The sequence below is a fragment of the Eptatretus burgeri genome, chromosome 6, assembly GCF_056783735.1.
Source record: "Eptatretus burgeri isolate ZD-2024b chromosome 6, Ebu_testis_v1, whole genome shotgun sequence".
Lineage (NCBI taxonomy): Eukaryota > Metazoa > Chordata > Myxini > Myxiniformes > Myxinidae > Eptatretus > Eptatretus burgeri.
The window spans coordinates 87,103,720-87,121,806 of NC_140966.1; the positions used below are offsets into that span (position 1 = coordinate 87,103,720).

At 44.5% G+C, this 18,087-nt stretch overlaps 1 protein-coding gene across 4 annotated transcripts in view; it reads right to left on the minus strand.

Annotated features, from left to right (window-relative positions):
* Positions 1-2,531: 2,531 nt before the first annotated feature.
* IPP (intracisternal A particle-promoted polypeptide) overlaps positions 2,532-18,087 on the minus strand; it is an 87,082-nt gene continuing 71,526 nt past the window's right edge. For 2 of the 4 annotated variants that reach the window (XM_085886092.1, XM_085886093.1), the window contains exons 7-10: positions 15,630-15,767; positions 14,972-15,094; positions 6,740-6,960; positions 2,532-3,145 (exon numbers count right to left, since the gene is read on the minus strand). In XM_085886092.1, the coding sequence (XP_085742218.1) occupies positions 2,879-3,145; positions 6,740-6,960; positions 14,972-15,094; positions 15,630-15,767 (749 nt within the window). In that variant the 3' untranslated portion in view covers positions 2,532-2,878. The remainder of the gene's footprint in view (positions 3,146-6,739; positions 6,961-14,971; positions 15,095-15,629; positions 15,768-18,087) is intronic. The other 2 variants (XM_085886094.1, XM_085886095.1) reach the window with 2 other exon arrangements.

An 18,087-nucleotide genomic window follows, 5' to 3' on the forward strand; every position in this document is an offset into this window, starting at 1 on the left:
ATAGAATTGTAAATTGCGAAAGTACAAAATTATTTTTCGTGTAGTTTCGACGATTTTAGTCCATCATCACTTTTTCCAGATCATCTCATTTGCAAATAATAAAAGAATGCAACACCCTCTCCTTCGGCATGGGTAAAAAATGAAAGCAATTGAACATATTTAGTAACAATGACGTCACTGTCGTGTGTGTGGTCACATGACATCATTGCAAGGTTTCCGACGAATACTTGGCATTATCAGCGGCAGATTGTTGCCATGATGGAGGCATACATGCCTGCGGTGCGTACCGCCTTTCCAGGCTTCTTTTAATGGTTCCTGGGGGGGGGGGCATTAAGTGTTCAGTCTAAGTATCTCACTTTCGGAAGAATAACTTTTTCCATTATTCAAATTTTCATAATATATTGTTACAGCCAAGGGTACTGAGTGTATTATGAGGGGGTTAATCCTCGGAGGAACTGCACCTGGGAACACCGCTCAATTAATTGCATCGTGCGGTGGCTTGCTTAACAACCACGAACACCTACCAGTTAACCACGAGTTCCAATGTCCACCGTCTAATTTGCCATTTAACTGGAATTCACGTGGCCTCCTGACCAGGGAACGCGCCCTCGGCGATGCACCAATCTTATCTCAATTACATCTTAAGTAATGCGGCCGAGTGTTTACCGCTGGTGCACGCCGACTATGACAGGTTAATTTGGTTGGGAATTATAATCTCCCAGTCTATCTTGGTTCTGACAATGCTGGATCAATGGAAGGAAATGACAATCACGGACAGGTTGAAACGTCAACAAGGAAATTATGAAGAAAAAAAAAAAATAAACTGAAGGATTTTTTATTTCCTTGTCAAATAAATGGATGAATTCAAATCAATCAAATGTTCAATCAACAAAATAATCTCAAACAAATAAAGAATTCAACAAGCATTTATAGAAAAATAGACAAAGAGCAGATCCTTATCACTATGCTTACTTAGCAATGAAACACGACACATGGGTACCCATCAGACCATTCAGGGAGAAAAGAAATCCAGTCTCGGCTTACCAAGGCAGAAGTCGTCGTGCATCCACTAAAATAACCCAAAATGTGTGAGGTTGCCTTGGTCTACCTCTCCAAATGAGCTTGCCACAGCTTGGCTTGTTTCCACTGCCAGTGCCGTGCCTCGCCGTGCACCCACCCGCAAACAGGTTTGAACACCAATCGACGTCACATCATCATACCCAGGAACCAGGAACGCCAAGAACCAGGTGCACCAATAGCCAGGTGCATCAAGAGCCAGGTATGCCAATAATCAGGTACGCAAAGAGCCAGGTACCAAGCAGAACCAGGAACATTTCAACTGTCACCAACCACTGTTGCTGCTGTCACCAACTCCTATCAGGAACTCTTCACCAATTGCCATCAGGATCTCCCACCAACAAGGCAGTCCTGCCGTCCTTTTATAGGCGACCAGTGTGTGCAGAGCCGAAAGCACGACTTCAGTCAAATCTAGCTTGCCTATTGACGCATCGCTGCACAAGACCTCCAACCGTCCATTCTCACGGTCATTCTCTCCTGACCATCGAACGAGATGCAACTCCCAATGAACACAGGCCTGGCTTACAACGCCATGTTCTGGGTGCTGCACAAACGCCAGAAAGCAGCCATTTGCTGGAATAACTGAGCGAAAACATGAAGCGCTCACAAAACATCAACGGGCAATTATCACATCTTTGTTCAGCCCCATAAGAATAAGAGCCAGTTAGTGTCCATACAGCTGTGGAACGGGGTGTCGATCGCCGATGGAAAAAGGTGGCGTGTCAAACGTCGATAAAAGAATATGGAGTCAAACGTTAATAGAAAAAGGTGGGAAAATGATCCGAGACCACAGCCATGTTTGACCTATCACAATGAACTGTTCAGGAAAAGCTTGTGGTGTGTTAATGATTGAAATGTCCTCTAAATCCAATATGAAAATGATAACCAAAATAAAATGTGTAAATAAATTGTGTATTTCCAACCCAATGTCTTGATGGAAAGGGAATAGAACGAGTATCAGTTGGGCTAACGGCTATCTTATCATGTGCATGAGCTTTGAAGACAGTGAATATCGTTCAGGCAGAAATGAAAACCGACGTAAAATCGTACGTCATGAATGTGTCGTAAAAAGGAAAAGGTTATCCCATAAGAAAGAAAGGGAACCTGTTCTCTCCCCTTCTCCAACTGTCAGTGTTAGAATCCCACCAGACAAGGGGATGGGTCTATTCTGAACATTCATTTATGGAAATAACTGTCTGAGGAGCTGGATGTTATGCCTGGTGTTGGCTTAATGGTTCGGGTGGTGGGCTTGGGATCCTAGGATCCTGAGCCTCGCCAATTGGGCAGCAATACTAAAAATTGGTCGTGTTGCCCTCATTTTAAGAGACACTCATGTAGATAACCTTACAGCTCGACACCAGATGCTCAGGGCTCATGTAAAAAAAAAAAAAAAAAAAAAAAAAAAAAAAGATTCATTTGCTCAGCGAAAGAAAAAACAAACATGACTACAAATCTGAAAACCGAATTTATAATTTATTTCCTTTGGTTAAAAAAAACGAAATGACAATGAAAACCTTATGAATCTGTCGTAGGCAAATCTACAGAAAGACATCAGTGCAGATGAGGTAAAATCAATAAATAACAAAACCGTTCGTTTTTCAGCAGACTTATGAACGAATCATTCAAATATGAAATTCCCCATCAAAACAAATACCCCACTTCACTTTCACACATTTCAAAGCTTTACTTCCTTTGTCAAATTCCCCATCCGACTTCTCCAAGAATCCCATCCCAATTGAACTCCATAAGAAGCAATGTGCATTCGGGTAAGATGGAGAGTTGAAAGAAATAAAATGTCCCGTTACAAGATAACTAGTCCAGCCTCACACCGGCCTGTGATGAGGGAAGAACCAATGCTCCAACTGCCACACACAGCTTCCTGTCCACCTCCAGTCCTTCTGCCTATCACAAACTCAAACACTTCAACGGAGTTGAGAGAGATGGCAGGTGCTTCAGGGTCATGGGGTGGTGGGGCACGCCCACCAGCTATAAACAGTCGTCCACTGAAACCCACAGCAGAACAACTTGCACGGCCGACTGTCATCGGTGGAACAGAAATCCAGCACTCCTAAAAGAGGGGTTGGGAAAGGGGGGGAGTAGGGGGGCAAAACCTTGAAGTTTAAGATTGAAAGAAGTGATCTGGAAAATCTTTTCAGCTCACAAGTATTCAAAATAAAACAACATTTTCAAACAGACAAAAATGCAGCAAATGCATGAAATTCTCAGACAGACATCATTCTTCTTTCTTTGTATGCCACACAAGGTTGTGGGGTAGCATCATTATCTGAAGGAGTGGCTGTGCTGCTGATGCAATGATTTCTGTAAGTTATGGCAGGAATTTTGTAATTATCCATAGTGTCAGCGATAGCTCGCCTACTCTTCGCGGAGGACACCGTGGGATCTTTAACACCCACCAACGAAGGCTGGGGGGAAGGAACTTCCATTTAATGTCCATCCGTGGAACGGCCTACACACATCGATGAATCACCCTGCTTGTAAAACACTGGGATGACAGTTTATAGCTAAATTAGGATTTGAACCGAGGCTAGACAGCTTAAAGGCGAGTGTGTGTACTTCAAGTTCAGAGATGTCAACAAGTCACCTGAGTCAAATCTCAAGTAAGTGTCAAGTCCATGAGGGCAAGTCTCAAGTCATAGTCATTTATATCACAGATAAACCTTGGTTATGTGTAAGCCTTTAATACACAAAAGGTTTACATGAGTCATAAGCTGCTTGTTTATATGAGCTTGATTTCTTTTTTTGGCATGTGCAAATGCATGACATGGAAAAAATTACAATGACAAAGTTTAATTGCTTTTATTCAAACTCATTGACCAGACTCGGTGGTGTAATTTCACATTTAGGTGTAATTTCACATTCACATTTAACAAAATGGTTACAATTGGTAATGAAACTCTGTAACTAGACTCGGTCTTTTGCGAGGCATTAATCTTGGTGATTCCGCTCCAAACATGGAAGGTTAGTGATTCAAATGTTTACAAACAAATAGGATCACCCTCGGAATTTCCGCCATGCTACCGTTAACAAAGTGACGGGGTTGCCAGATGTCCAATAAGTATCGTATTTATTCGATAATTCAACCTCTTGCATGATGTACGATGTACGGTCGATAATTAAAAATGTACGATAATTCTGGCAATTCCAAAAAAATTAAGTTCTTAACCTTCAATTTTCAGTTGAAATTTCATAACATTTTCTCGGTCTTCTGGGCAGATTATGGCCTTCTCAGTCACACCTCATGCAGCATTTTTCACGCAGGTGTAACATCACATAAGTACATGCACCGAAAGCAACTGAGCAAAGCAATGCACATGTCACTTCTGACGTCCTACTTCTGAGCACGTGGACCGAGGACGTGTACACGTCAAGTTTGGGTTAGGGTTATGATTAGGGCTTTGACATTTAAAAAGTGACATCACAGTATGCAGGTGAATGCAATAAGTTCAGAAAGTGATCGTATGTTGGTCTAGAAAAAAACAACTAATTAAAGCATAAATAATAATTAAGAGTTTCTCATTAAATAAGCTACCAAATCGTCAATATAGGGTCAGAATCCCTTTCCTCAACAAAAAGTGACCTGAAAATGTATTTTAAATTATTAATTTATCTTTTAAAACTACTTTCAAATGAGCCTCTTAAAATCTGGAATTGATGTTCTTTGCATTGACTTTACTGCACTTTTTGTGACATTTCAGTCGAGCTCATCCGTCCACAATGTGACGTCACAGAGTGATGAAAGTTATCATGTGACATTACATTTATCTCCTATTTCCAAAGATATAATTTCCCCTTTTAATATCTGATATAGGGATGTTTTGATCGTTCTACCCTGAGGTTGTGCGTAATATTGCACAAAACTCTTCCACGTTTTGATTTATTTTTTTATTTTTGAAAGCTGTTTAAATAGCTAAGGTGTTATTATGTAACTCTCACGCATTGATGTGTTCATAAGGGGAAAAGGAGTACAGCAGAAGCAGTGTCCAGTCAGGAAAAAAAACAACAGGAAGTAACAGGAATTATGGTTTCTGGAATGACACCAATATAATCTAAGATGGTCTACGGTTGCAAATTGAAATGTCGATGTGCATTGTTGGTTAACGTCAGTAAAAATAAATAAAAATAACAATAAAGAAAAAATTTAACATAGTTTGTTGGAAATGTACGATCATATTTTCTGAAAATACGATAATATTGAGGTTCCAACACTATATTTCCACTCTTCAAACCTGGCAACCCTGTATAATGAAACGCACATGTGCAGAGTAGTAGCAACAAGCTCCACAGTGACTCTGTCACAATGGTGTATTGGAAAGAATATCCACTCAAAGCTCAAACCAATGTGTGTATTTTAGTCCAATTATGAGCCATAAAATACGTCGACATGTTAAAAAACAAAATACCGAAGAGGGTTAATGGGTATGAACTGAGCAGCAGCAAAATTCCATACATACGTTGTACAGCATACATACCAACTGAATTCAAGAATTCATACATACCTACTGAATTCAAGAATTCATACATACCTACTGAATTCAAGAATTCATACATACCTACTGAATTCAAGAATTCATACATACCTACTGAATTCAAGAATTCATACATACCTACTGAATTCAAGAATTCATACATACCTACTGAATTCAAGGATGTAGAATCCATGTAACGAAAGATCTCGCTCTACTTGCTTTTCTCCATAATTTACCTCCTTTTACTCTACGGGACACAAGTATTTGTGATCGGAGGCTCTGAGCTCAGCAGCACTTTGGGTGGTGTATCACGAATACCTTTGCTAAGCTTGGCATGATCTCTTTACAGAGTTCGTGCTCCCTTTGGTACGCGACTCCGGCGGTCTTTGCGACTAATTTTCATTTGATGTCTGGTAGGATGTGATGATTATATTTATGAACAAACACATCACAGAGATATATTTCTTTTGATATAGATGGTGATCATTCATTCGTCATTGTCCACAAGCTCAAGTCTTTAATGCCAAGCAACAAGTCACAAAATTTGCGACTCGAGTGCACAGACATTAAGCAGAGAGATAATTAATACAATACAACGTTGACAGACCTTTATATGTTGTGATTTATTTTGTCTATCTAGCCAAAAAAGAATCTGTAAAGATTAAAAAAAGAAAACATGCACACAGACACAAGTAATGGAACAGTCCACAATGTTCACCTGAATTTTCAGAAATTCACATCAACACCAGTGCTTGACAGTGCAGTTTCTGCCTTAATGACGTCAACGTGACAAAATAAATACACAGAATTACACCCCTGACTTGAATCCAAAGAAAGCAACACATGCTGGGGATGAGGATGGTAGGAAGAAGGGAAGGGGGCAGGGGCAGTGGAGGTGTTTGTGAACAATCCTTCCTCTCAGAGCAACAAGGCAGTGTAGTGATAACTGTATCTGGTGCATGATAACTGTAAGTGGTACATGACTACAATTAATGCCGGCAAGCTAGCTGTCAAAACTTACTGCATAAAGAGTGAATATGAGGAAGTAAAAGTTTATTCTGTCAGAAGCAAAAGAGGAAAAACGAAGCGAGTGTCGGTTGACTGTTACAACCTGTCTCGAGACATTTGTTAATTAAAAAGAATGTACACAACATGTTACACAATAATAGACTTACAATTTCAGGATCATAGCATTCAACGGAATTGAGTGCGCCACTTGACTCGTTCCAGCCACCCACGGCAAAAAGACGCCCACCTGCAGCCGTCAATGTCAGGTACGCACGCTTCGTAGTCATGGAGACTAAAGGTATCCACCGTGCTACGAGAGGATCAAACCGCTCGGCAGATGCCAACTCTGTGCCACTTTCATCCAGGCCACCAACGACATAGATGGCACCTGCATGGTCACAAGGGTAGAAATACAGGAAAACTTGGGTTTGCAATGTTCAAATGGTTACATCTTGCTGCTTAATTGCTTGGGTAATGAACAACTGAAGAATTAAGTTCCAACATGTTACACCTACAGGCATTCCCCTATTTATGCTCGAGATGTGTTCGTAAAGACCCTTGCACAATTCAAACAAGAGAGCAATCAGGGATTGCAGACCCTCGCCAAGACTTGTTTTGTGTGGCGTTTGTGTACTAGTGTGTTACGTGATTAATAAGAGACATAATTAGAACTGCCACTTTATTACTGCTGGCAGTGATGACCGGGTACTCAGATGTCCCGCTTTGATTGGACACCTGACCCATGACGTTTTTCATTCTTATTCAATTTAATTTAGAATGGGATTAAAATTAATTCAATTCAAATCAAATGGAAGACCAAATAGGTACAGTCTGCATTGGAGTCATCTGAAGGAATCCAATCAAGCAAAAAGCAAAGATGAAGTCATCATGAGGAAACTGGATAGGACTCACATTTCAGCTATAACTCTACCCTCAAACCCATCCAAGCACAGCTAAGTGAGCCTTTTTCAAATAAATAAATAAATATAAAAAACCCAGATCAAAAAAAATTAAATTATTCTGACTGCCAGACCATGTGTCCGATTAAGTTGATATTTAAAACATGTACTCCCCATCATTTCTATATCATAATTGTGAAGTTTCATGTCGATTGATTCAGCACCAGAGAAAACATCATTTAATATTTTTCTTCAATCCAATATGGCTGCCAAACCATGTGACCTATCAATTATTCCTGAACAAACTTGTGCACCAAGGCTGAGGGAACATTTGTGTGAAGTTTCTCCTCGATCTGTCCAGCCGTTCTGGAGAAAAAGATTTTTATAGGTGTCAGGGTAAATCCAATATGGCTGCCAAACCATGTGACCGATGATGTCATGCAGTATGTGAACCTTTGTTCCTCATGGATAGGTGGTAATACATGTGAAGTTTCACCTCGATCTGCTCAGCCACTTTGGAGAATAAGATGTTTTGAGAGTTAAAAAAAAATTATTATTTTAACAATGTGGCTGCCAAATCACGTGACCGATGACGTCATCAATTTTTTTTCTGCAGACCATTTTATCACAAGATGACCCTCAAAAAAATTCACTGATCAGATGTGTCGTTGACATCATAACGAAGGCACCTATGACATCATAAATAAAACAAATCATGGAGTATTTCCCATGTGTCAAGTTTCAATTTTTAACTTGGGGCGGTTTCAGAGATAGAGGTCCAAAGTTTTTAGTTTTTTCCAACATGGCTGTCTCACCATGTGACCTATGACATCATAATTATGATCAAATCATTCTACACGAGTAGTCGCACCTCTGGTGAAAATTGTCTCAATCCGACAAGCGGTTGCAGAGAAAAACACAAAAGTTCTGCGAGGATAAACAATCAGACAGAGACAGACATATGAAAGACAGACAGACAGTTTTCCCATCTGAATTCCTTACTATAATTCACGAATCAGTGTTTGTCACACTTATGTTTGTGTTATTGTCAGTTCAAGTCAGATTAGATCTGTGACTTGCTATAGATACCATGTAAACCTGTACGAACCTGTTTCATGGTCGGGTTGTCGGGGACTAAACCATCTCCTCCACAAGGTTTTCTGGTGAGGAGAGAGTGTATGGATATTCCCCACAGGAATAAAAACAAAAACCTGTCATTTGTATCTGTTATCATCTGAGCTCAAGCATTTAAACATCGGTATTGCAGCACTCTCTGAGGTTCGGAGATCGGATTGCGGCGAGATCATGGCGGGAGGTTACACCAACTATTGGTCTGGTCGCTCTGATGGTTACCATGCCCAAGGAGTTGCTGTAGCTGTGTCCAACAAGCTGACTCCAATGATAATTGAGGTAACACCGGTCAACTAGCGTATGATGAGACTAAGGATTCGTCATCTCACCATGAAGGATGCATTCTATGCCACGCTCGAAACTTTGCTGATCAGTGCCCCAGAAGATATACTCTTCTCGTCTTGGGGTATTTCAATGCAGTGACTGGAACTGATAAGGATGGTTATGAGACGTGTGTTGGTCTTAATGGGTCTGGAAATGAGAACCAGAACAGCACTAAATCCTTGACTTTGCAAGAAGTCATGGACGTAGGGTGGCTGGTTCATGGTTTCAGTGCCCACAGACTCATCAAAGAACTTGTTATTCCAACACTGCTGGTGTGGCAAAGGAGATTGACCATGTTGTTGATGGTCACTGGAAGGTGATACAGAAGTGCAGGGTACACCAGAGTGCTCCGTTCCTCAATAACGACCACAGGCTTGTTGTAGCAACTCTCAAGATGCAGCTTAAATCCAGGAGAATGGTCCCATCCCAGCCTCGGTTGGATGTTGGCAAGCTCAAGGATGAGAGGGTAGCTGAGGAGTTTGCGAACAAGCTGAGTGGAGATTTGGGGAATCCTGAAGAGTTGTGGAGTGCCTTCAAGACCACCATCCTTGATGTTGCTGGTGGAGGTATTGGAACTCACCGTAGAGTAAAGAAGAAATTTTGTCTCCCAAAGGACAATGGATACCATTGACCAGTCACAGGGCCAGGCTTAATGGCAGAGCTGAGCTGTTCAGGGAGCTGAGGCGGAAAACTGTACATGTGCCAACGGTGGACAAGGAGAACAATGTGTGTGAGGCGATAGAGCCTGTGGTCAAGTGATTCTCGTCCTGCTTACAGGGGGAATTTGCACATTGCGTTCCTCCAAGCCCATCCCTCGGTGTATTGCAGTTCGAGCAGAGGGTGGTGGGCTCGTGACAGAGGAGTCCGAAGTGAAGGCCCGCCGGGCCGGTTACTTTGAGCAGCTGTACCAGGCTGATCCACCAGTTGTCAAGTTGGATGTCTCCGAATGTCGAGTTGGATGGCAGCATGTGATTATTATATTTATAAACAAAGACTGCCAGAGTCGTGCGTCAAACGGAGCACGAACTCTGTAAGAAGATCACACCGAGCTTCGAAAAGGTACGAGTTACACAGTACCCAAAATGCCGCTGAGCTCGGAGCCTCCGATCACAAATACTTGTCTCTCGAGTAAAAGGAGGTAAATTATGAAGAAAAAAAAAAGAGCAAATTGAGCGATAGCGTCTTTTGTTACATGCATTCAACATCCTTGAATTCAGCAGGCATGTATGCTGTACGACATATGTATGGAATTATTGCTGCTGCTCAGTTCACACCCATTAACCTTCTGCTGGATGTGATGATCCCATCTCCAACTTATGTCCAGTTGCTGGAGTTCGTCAGGGATGTGTACTGGCCCCCACACTTTTCAGCACTTGTATGGACTGGATTCCAGAGAGGATATCTGAAAGATGAAGCTGCGGTGCATCTTTTGGGAATGTCAAGCTCTCTGACCTTGATTTCGCAGATGATGCAGTCATCTTTGCAGAGATTCTGGATATCCTTTTAGGGGCCCTCGAGGTGCTGAACGAGGAGTCGGAGCCCCTGGGATTATGGGTTTCCTTGGTCAAAACTAAGATCCAGGCTTTCAATGACATCTTGGATGCTGCTGTCCTGTCTGTGTCTGTTTGTGGTGAGGATGTTGAGGTCGTGGAGAGATTCACTTATCTTGGCAGTGATATTCATGTCTCTGCTGGCTGTGAGTCAGAGGTCAATAGACGTCTGGGTCGGGCCTGGGGAGTCATGGATTCACTGGATCATCGGGTGTGGCGCTGCCGGTACCTGTGCGGGAGGATGAAAGTCCGAGTCTTCAGGTCCTTGGTACTTCTAGTCTTGCTCTATGGATGCGAGACTTGGACTCTGACCAAGGATCTGAGACGGAGACTTAATTCCTTTGGTACCAGGTCTCTTCGGAGAATCCTTGGCTATCGCTGGTCGGATTTTGTGTCCAACGAGCGGTTGCTGAGAGAGACTCGGATGAGATTTGTTACCTGCATAGTCCGTGAGCGTCAGTTGCGGCTGTATGGACATGTGGCTCATTTTCCTGACGCTGATCCTGCTCACCAGATTCTCTCAGCGGGGGAGTCTTGTGAGTGGAGGAGGCCAGTGGGCCGACCACGTGCATCGTGGTTGCAGCAGGTTGACCATCATCTCAAGGAGATGGGGATGGGCCTGGCATCTGCCTGGGGGATGGCCAGATGGAGGGAGGCCCCTGGAGTACCGGCGGAAAGTGGACGCAGCGACGCGCTGTTCTGGCACATGCTCCCATACCTGACCTGACCTGAAGGTCAAGCAATACTACTTGACACTACAGTGAGGTGGAGCGATTCCGCGGGGCGGCTGTGTTTCGTCCTTGGGTCTGTGGACATGGCTCAGTTATCCATCGTGGGTTGGTCTTGCATGGCAGTGTACTGGCGGACTGAGAGTGTGAGGCTTGGCAGAGAGACTGAACAAGGATTGTGCAAGAAAGACGAGGGTCAAACATTGAGTGTTGACAGTTCTCTGACTGTGTGATTGACAGCGTTTACTTTGAAAATTATTTAAAATAAAAAAACTTTGGTGAGGGAGGAGTGAGAACAAAGGGGAGGGGGGAGGGTGGGAGGCGAAGGCGAGCGGCGAAAGAGATGGGTGCACACACGATGGGGACAGCAGGTTTGAGTAGTTGGTCCGGCAGGTCAACGTTGCTGGTTGATGACCTGAACGTCCCAAATTATCCAAGATGATACGAGCTCGCTCTGTTAGGCGGGCAGCAATTCAGAAGTGAGGTCCACCTAAGCAGTTTGGATGGGGGATCAATGCAGGCAGTGGGAGGTGGGGGGAAAAGGGGCTCAAAAACGTGGGGATGGTGCAGAGGAGTTTGGAAGTGTTGTGTATGCAGGAGACCAAACGGAAAGGGGACAGGTTGAGGAGGTTGATAGGAGGATACAAGCTTTTGGACGTGGGTGGGGATGGAAGGAGTAATGGCGGGGGAATAATAGTATCAGAAGAGATAAACAAGCAGGTGGTCAAATTCCCCTTTTCCAATGAAAACAATGCATCGATGTTTGTGGAGAAGCTGAACCACACAATGGACCAGGATGTAACAGATCGAAAAGGACAGTATCAAGAGGGGAGGGAGTTGGGGGAACACACCAATAGCAGGGTTGAGGGACAAAGTTGAGGGAGACCTGGAGGGATAAGGGACATTAGGAAGAATGAGAGCAAGGGGAGGAAACAGGGTCAATAAGATGAATACGACTGCTGTCAATGTTGCCATTTTCAAACAAAGAGTTTCTCTTGGTCATTAATAAATAAATATGTTGCTTTGACATCTCTCTAAACGGGTGAGAGTCTTACCGACAAACATTTCAATGGCTGCAAATTTATTCTGGACAAGTCACCACTCTATCTCAGGATGCCAAAGTAGCCCTCAACAAGGGCAAGAATCATGGACATGTGAATGCTACTAAAGGAGGCCTTTTGCACATGCGCTGTGTGTGTTTGCAGTGACTCGCTTGTCCTTGCCGGGCATTTGTAACCTGCAATTCAAGTAGTCTTTTTAACATAATTTTCAGCATTTAGACGAAAGAGTGGAAATTTTAAAATGGTTAACCACAATTGTTCCAAAATGCAAATCGAACTCACGGAAAGACAGTCATAGGAGAAATATCTGTGGAAGAGAGGAGTTGGCTTTGTACCATTTCCTGTTAATACAATTAATATAAATAGTGGCTGCGGTGGTTATACACACACACACACACACACACACACACACACACACACACACACACACACACACACACACACACACACACACACACACACACACACACACACACACACACACACACACACACACATACATTATAATGGCACTCGACAATTCCCACGGTATCAATGCTCCTAAATGTTAATTAACAATTGAATAGTGGCCGCGGCGGTTATTAACACACACACTTCTCGTGGTCCTGGAACCAAACAAAATATATATTTATAATGGCACTCAACTCCAACTCCTACCACCCCAACTGCTCCTCCTCACAAACACAAATAAAAGTAAATATCATTTTGAAATTACTCTGTGCATCGATAAGCCCCAGTTACGACCTTCCATCAGTGTTAAGAAACATGAAGGTTTGGTTTGAATGTGCCCATCTACGAACCTTGGGGCATTTCATATCGTCAGGAGTTTTTGCAGTACGGCCTGCAAGATATCAACTTTTGAACGAATTGATCAGGTAGTTCCCCAAATCTTTTATTGTGCAAAGGCACACCCTTTTCTCACAGGTCTGTTTCCAAGTATTTTTGACTTCTTTAAAAGCTCTGTGAGTTATCTATCTATATTTTCAGCAATCTCTGTGTGTGTCTGTCTGTTTGTCTGTCTGCGACCGCCGTTTCTCGACGACCGCCGGTCCGATCTCATTGAAACTTTCCAGGAATATTGCCGGGAACCCCCGGATGTGCCTTTTCGAGGTTTCATATCGATCGGACGAGCGGTTCCCAAGTTACGGCCATTTTATTGCTTTTTCAGTGTTGAAAAGGTGTATATATGGCAGCTGAAGGTGTCGTTCCACCTTCTCATGCCATTTTCCCCCAAATTATTAATAACCAGACGACCACCAGTCCGATCGGATTGAAACTTGCCAGGAATATTGCCGGGGCCCCGCGGATGTGCCTTTTCAAGGTTTGATATCAATCGGACAAGCGGTTCCCAAGTTACGGCCATTTATCTGTCAACCAATGACAGGACACGGTGCTATGACATCACGAATGACGTCACAATTAATGTTTATTTATTTAATTTTTTTCTTTTGAAGGATTAACGTCACAATTCTTCTTCTTCGTTTGGTATGACGTCACAATCGACACTGGGGACCTGGGTACGTGCCTTTTCAAAGTTTGATATCGTTCTTCCTCATCCATTTCAGCTGTTTCCCAAGTGTCTCCCAAGGTTTGAAAAATGTTCTTTCCCAAGGTTTGAATTAATTAATTAATCCCAAGGTTTGATTATTATGTAATTATTAATTTATTTAATTATTTACTCCCAAGGTTTGATTATTCAAATTATTAATTAATCCCAAGGTTTGAATTTTCCCGAGGGAAACAGCTGTTTCCCAAGGGTTTGAAAGCTGTTTTTCCCAAGGTTGGAATTAATCGTGCTTGGTAGACATTTGTGAATACATTTACAGAGAGAGGGGCGAGAGAGGAGGGGGAGAGAGGGGACGAGAGAGAAGGACGTGAGAGGGGGGGGCAAGAGAGGGGAGGGAGAGAGGAGGGGGGACAGAGGAGGGGGGACAGAGGAGGGGGAGAGAGGAGGGGGAGAGAGGAGGGGGAGAGAGGAGGGGAGAGAGGAGGGGAGAGAGGAGGGGGAGAGAGGAGGGGAGGTGGCAAGAGAGGGGAGGGAGAGAGGAGGGGGAGAGAGAAGGGCGAGAGGAGGGGGAGAGAGAAGGGAGAGAGGAGGGGGAGAGAGAAGGGAGAGAGGAGGGGGAGAGAGAAAGGCGAGAGGGGGGCAAGAGAGGGGAGAGAGGAGGGTGGATAGAGAATGGCGAGAGAGGGGGTGAGAGGGGGGTGCAAGAGAAGGGAGAGAGGAGGGGGAGAGAGAAGGGCGAGAGAGGGGGTGAGAGGGGGGCAAGAGAGGGGAGGGAGAGGAGGGGGACAGAGGAGGGGGAGAGAGAAGGGCGAGAGAGGGGGCGAGAGGGGGTGTGAGGGGGGGCAAGAGAGGGGAGGGACAGAGGAGGGGAGAGAGGAGGGGGAGAGGAGGGCGAGAGAGAGGGGGCGTCACAATTCTTCTTCTTCGTTTGATATGACGTCACAATTGATTCTGGGGACTTGATATTGCAGGCACGAAGCTGCACATACTGGCACGCCCCTACAGGACCCGTCCCTACGGGCCCGCACTAGTACATTTCAATTCTTCTATGGAAGTACACGATATACATCCGGCTGCCCCAATGGACCTCATTACTCGGGGTTTCTGCGCATGGATGCTGAGAATTCAGGGATGGATCATGCCATTTTGAAAGTCACATGCTCCCTACCCATTTATTCACCTCACTTGAGCCAACTTACCACCCATTTCACAGCAGCCGAAGTGATATCGTGGCGTTGCCATTTCAACGACTTCCTCCCATTTATTCTCGTCTGGATCAAATCGTTCAACTGTCCGACCAATCTCTGCTCCAACCCAACCACCTGGTACCCAAAACATAAAGCAGCCCAGTCACAAACACAGAGCAATTATTAGCTCATTTGGACTTTGGTCAGGTGAGCTTATGCAATCAAGCAGTGCGTGTCAGTAAGTGAGTGAGTCTGTAAATACTGTACTTCAATGTTGCTTGAACCAAACACTATTTTGTTGAGACTTGTCCACAAGCTTCATATCTGATGCCAAACAAAGGTGTGTCTCCCGCATCAAAATGTGTGCTCTTTAAAGGAGGACCACGGGGGTGGAGCCCCCCAAAATAACTATTTGCTCTTTTCTCCGAAACTACACACATGATTTCGATGAAACTTGTCCACAACCTTCATCACCAGTGATGTACCAAAGTTTGTTCACAGCATTAAAAAAAAGTTCAGGGTCAAAGGGGGTCTGCGGCGAGTTTGAGTGACTGTTGCTCCTGATCTAGGTGAACTTCAGGACCCACGGTCCTGTTTATGTGCTCTACTCAATAGTCGTAACAAAGCACATCCATGCTCTCTCCCATCACCACCAAACTCCCAATCTCACCCAAAGCATATATAGCACCATTGCAAGCAACAGCACCCAGGCCCATACGAGGATGATGTAGGCAGGCAACGTTCGTCCATTGGTGTCTCCCTGGATCAAATCGTTCCACAGAAGCAAAAATCATGGAATCGCTTTCTCCTGCAAAATACAGTCCCCGACTTACGAACATCCGGACTTCCAAACCAACCCCCTTCAGGTATGTTGATTATTTGTTTTTTAAAATGTCCGAGATATGAACCTTCATTTGTATGCATATGAACCTTCACTTAATTACATGTTAAATAGACTATTCTGACTTATCTGGAGAACCGAACCACCATTTATAACACGGAATCTTGGGAAATTGAGTTCCGACTGAAGAATGATTGTTCGGAACAAAACTCGTTCGCAAGTCAAGGACTCCTTGTAATCGACAGAGCATTTCAATAATAGGGGAGAAGAAGGAAAGACCTGAATAAGTCCTTCAGCCAACTAATCTGGATCATCAGCGAGCAAGCATTTGTCATCGAGGTTGCAGGCCCTTAACCTGGAACCTTTCTGAATTGCAGGTTGTCAAACCTACAGTAAGTTCTGAAGGTTACCCAAATAGGCAGATGTCATGTTCTTCTTTAATATTGTTGTGGGCCGAGGGTCGGTGGCGAGAATGGCCACGAGGTGGGGAAGGTTACGTCGTCTCCCACCGAACTCCCGGAATTGTAGGCCGTCGCTCCGGAAACCTCCACGAGCCGGCGGGTCGCTTCACCGACCATGGAATGCCAATATCTCGATCGCGTTGCAGAGGGTTATTCTTCTTTAGCCAAAATACCTAAGTATCCACGCGACCTCGTCTACCGGAGATCCACGCCCTCGGAACGCCTGGTCGAACCGGATTTACTCTACCGGCAGTGGTAAAGGTTACACTACCAACTACCACTTTGCCACCTACCTTTCCGGCCCGTTGCAGTCGAGAGGAGCCTGCCCAGGGCATCCCAGCTATTTTGACCGATTGTCGGGGATGAAACCCTGCTTATACTCAGACCCGTACGGACCACGCTGGACCAATGCCAGAAGGGACAGAAACAGACTAGGGACATTTCTAATAAATTTATGAACAATAAATCAAAAGACAAAAGAGGCGATACTTGAACGAATATGCAGGAAGTATTTACAATGATACAAATGCACTTATACAGTTTCTACTTATAAGACAGGCCCACACACTCAGACGCACACACAAAAAGAAAAGAAACCAGGGTCTTTATTGTACCCTCGCAGCCGTGAGGAGAGACGAGCTGAGGGTCAGATTCGTGGGTACCTGGTCGTTGCAGGCAAAGTGTGCTCAGTAATGCGGCACCTCACGTGGCTAATGGTCATCGGGGCACGGTCCGGGAGTTCGTGCCAGACTCGTGGCTTGTGGCGGAACTCGCGTGGCAAATTGTCGGGGCTCCCAAACTCTTCCGCGTATGACAACCACGATTCCTTTTTTCCTCGCACCACCCGACTCGGCGCAAAGCACGACTCTTCTTAGACTCCTCTCCGTGCACGTACCGACCACCACTCAGAGAGTCTCAGAGATATCTCTCCTCCCACCACAGGGAGGGGCCTTGGTGAGAATCACCTCGCTGTTAGTCTTTAATTGGCCAACGGCCGTACCCTACCGGGGCGGAGCCGTGGCCCCTGCTAGGAAATCCCGGGTATCCCTCCACGTCGCCTCGCTCTCGAGGAGTAACAGGGTCTGCCGACAGAGCCATCATTCAAAAACTATCGTTTGTGGGGCCCGAGGACCGGAACCGCGAGGCCCCCTCTCAGCAAATCAAGGTACGAGAGGCCAACAGGTGGTGACAAAGCATGATGGGCAGAAGGGGTCGTGCAGATGGGGTGATAGATGTAATAACCTGACGAGAAATAAACATCGCAATGCACACATTCGTTTCTCCCACTAAACAAAAGGAAGGGACCTGTCTCATACGTACTTACTGGCATAACTAACTTTGGGACCTGTATGTTGAGTGCCCATGGTTTCCAGATTCATAACAATATTTACAATATATCATTTTATAAAAAAGCACAATCTTTCAGTTTGGAATGAGAATGCCGATAGATATTGTGATGGTTTTGGAAATGTACCCCGAGAAAGAACATACATGGACATGTAGGAGACCTGAGGATGAGTTATTTCATTTGTCTATGCATAGGTAGACCTTTGCCCCTTGTCGAAGGGTTTGGGGAGGCATGTGTTGAGATTAGTTTGTGTATTCTGGGTGTGATGTCTTTCCCTCCCCCCGCTACTTTCAATCTTTCTTTCAATACCCCATTGGTCTGTTGCAACAATCCCCCCTGAGCCTTTCTCAATCCACCAATAAATCCCCTTCACCAAACCTCAATTCAACAACCCCTCTTTCATCCCGCCGGTCTTTCTTTCAACCTCACAGGTTTATTCTCATCCTCCGGTACTTGTCTTCTTTACCACTCAAATAGA